This window comes from Adiantum capillus-veneris, chromosome 20, assembly GCF_014529385.1.
Source record: "Adiantum capillus-veneris isolate H3 chromosome 20, ASM1452938v2, whole genome shotgun sequence".
NCBI classification, from domain to species: Eukaryota; Viridiplantae; Streptophyta; class Polypodiopsida; order Polypodiales; family Pteridaceae; genus Adiantum; species Adiantum capillus-veneris.
The window spans coordinates 130,161,446-130,163,889 of record NC_140950.1 but is presented as its reverse complement, the minus strand read 5'-3'; the positions used below and the strand labels follow the sequence as shown (position 1 = coordinate 130,163,889).

At 45.7% G+C, this 2,444-nt stretch overlaps 1 protein-coding gene across 1 annotated transcript; it reads left to right on the top strand.

Annotated features, from left to right (window-relative positions):
* The first annotated feature begins 554 nt into the window (after window positions 1-554).
* LOC147433231 (tropinone reductase 2-like) lies at window positions 555-1,879 on the top strand. Its single transcript, XM_086491730.1, has 3 exons — window positions 555-1,320; window positions 1,414-1,547; window positions 1,634-1,879. Exons 1-3 carry the CDS (start codon window positions 1,113-1,115, stop codon window positions 1,817-1,819), a joined length of 528 nt encoding a protein of 175 aa, XP_086347856.1. The 5' UTR covers window positions 555-1,112; the 3' UTR covers window positions 1,820-1,879.
* Window positions 1,880-2,444: the final 565 nt, after the last annotated feature.

Below are 2,444 nucleotides of genomic sequence, written 5' to 3'. Positions count from 1 at the left end.
ATGCACATCACATTGGCAAATGCAAGGAAAGGAATTTTGTATGTTTGGAAAAATAGTTTTCTGTGCACGAGGAGCACTCTGCGTCGAAGTCGCCGTCGAGAGGATGCTGGAGGGAACTCTCTCTTCTCTTTTGGGATAGTTTCCTACGACGTTAAAACTCTCTTCTTCCCCTCTCTCTCTCTCTCTCTCTCTCTCTCTCTCATATTGCTGCGCTCGCACAATCGTCGCAGCCTGCAGGCCCCAGGGCTCTCTCTCTCTCTCTCTCTGTGTGTGTGTGTGTTTGCACGAGCGTTTGGAGGTTATCTTATCGCTGTCGTACAACTGTCGGGACTTCCTGTTGAGACGCTAATCCCATAAAATGTCCCAAAATCTAGGGAGAGGTGTGTGGATAAAAAGCTCACAAAACTCCAAAAAAGCTCACTCTACATATATGTGTTCCACGCTTAGCTCATCGTCTCCTTTCCTTCTCTCTCCTCCCGGACCAGAGGACGGGTCACTCGCTCGGCTCGAGAATGGAGGCTCGATGAGTAAAACAGCTCTCGTTACAGGCGCCACCAAGGGAATTGGGTACTCTCGCTCTTTCTCTTCTCTGTCGATAAATAAATATATATATATATATATAAGAGAAGGAATACGATGTGTGAGCGTACACGCAGAAGGGCGATTGCGGAAGAGCTTGCGCAGATGGGGGCGTCTGTGTATGTGTGTACAAGGTCGGAGCCAGACCTAAAGCAGAGGCTGCAGGAGTGGAAGGGCGCGGGCCTTGCCATCTCTGGTTGTGTCTGCGATGTCTCATCATACCCATCATGCGAGCAGCTGATGACCCAGGTCTCGGGACATTTCCAAGGCAAGCTGCATATTCTGGTCAGGTTACTAACTCAAAACCCTCTAGAGATTGCATGAAACAAGCTGGATGACTCTGTACTTTACTCATCAATTCGCAACAAGAGTTGGTACTATCAGTGTGCGGCGGCGGACCATCCGGATAAATATCGAGCGATGAGTGCCACGTGGCACAACTGAACACCCTCAGATTTTGAAGGGCGAGCGCATGAAATCTATCATTGCATGCGGGTATGTACAAATTAATAGCCTTATCTGGCAGGTGCTGAATGCTGGAAGAGCAGGGGTCATGGGACCCATTGCCAGTCCAGGATATGGCGTCAACTCTGCGTACTAATTTTGAGTCCAGCGTTCACCTGAGCTGCCTCGCCCATCCTCTCCTCAAGGCTTCTGCAGAGGGCAGCCTTGTCTTTATCTCCTCGATTGCAGGGAGTCAAACAGTGGGCCCTACTATCGCCATATATCATTGCTCAAAAGGTAGGTTATGGCTTCTTCTAATTACTGCATAACCTCTTCTTCTGACCATTAATTTATGTCCATTCCTAGTTTCACTTGTTTTGTTATCTGTAGGAGCATTGAACCAGCTCACAAAAAATCTGGCTCTTGAGTGGGCTAAAGATGGCATACGTGTGAACACCGTTGCCCCTGGTTACACGCAAACGGACATGGTTAGCTTGGTAATGACGTCGCCCACATCAAAGCATGTTTGCCCTTTTGTAACATTTTTAACATCATATTTTTCACATAATTACATGCAATGGATAATGTTTGTGTATAGGTAACCAATGAGGTGCTTGATGCGGCAAAGATGCGAATACCGATGCGACGCTTTGGAGAGGTACATGAGATAGTAGCAGCTGTGGCTTTTCTTTGCATGCCTTGTTCTTCCTTTACAACTGGTACAATCCTGAGAGTTGATGGAGGAATGACTTGCCTTAATTCTATTGCAGCATGCGCAGACATCGAGAGAAGTTGAGTTTTTGGTTGTGCTTCTTCAAAGATGCTAGTGACACTAAGTATTGGCTTGAAATATGTTCATTATGCAAGTTTTATCCTTTCTTTGATGGAGTACTTGTCACAAGAAGATTTAGAAATTTTCTCATGTAGGAAAACGAAGTCTTTTTGAGTGTTTTCCATACAATGAATAACATCATGAGCTTCTGCTCCAGAGGCACCACATACCTAGCTAGGTACGATTGGGGGCAGGAAACCACTGCCCCCCCCCACCGGGCCGGCGGTCCCCTACCCCCAATCGTACCTAGCTAGGTATGCAGTGCCACCCTCACAGAAGCTCATGATGTTGAGGTAAGTCACAATGTGGCAATTGTTGTGAGAATTTGTCCAAAACTTTTTGTGTGTCATCCCATTTGCATTACTTCAATTGACATCACAAGAAACTCCATTTGCCAACGGACAAGCGTCCCTTCATAACTAGATTTTTAGTTAGTGAGAAAAAGAGTTATACATTCAAGTATTGATTTGTTGTGCTTCTTGAAGTACCCCCTCTGCATTTAAATTTGGAAGCCGTTCTTGTGAAGCATTGTTCTTTTTACTATTAATTACTTTATTTGATCATTCAAGAGGCTCACGACGACCTTTTT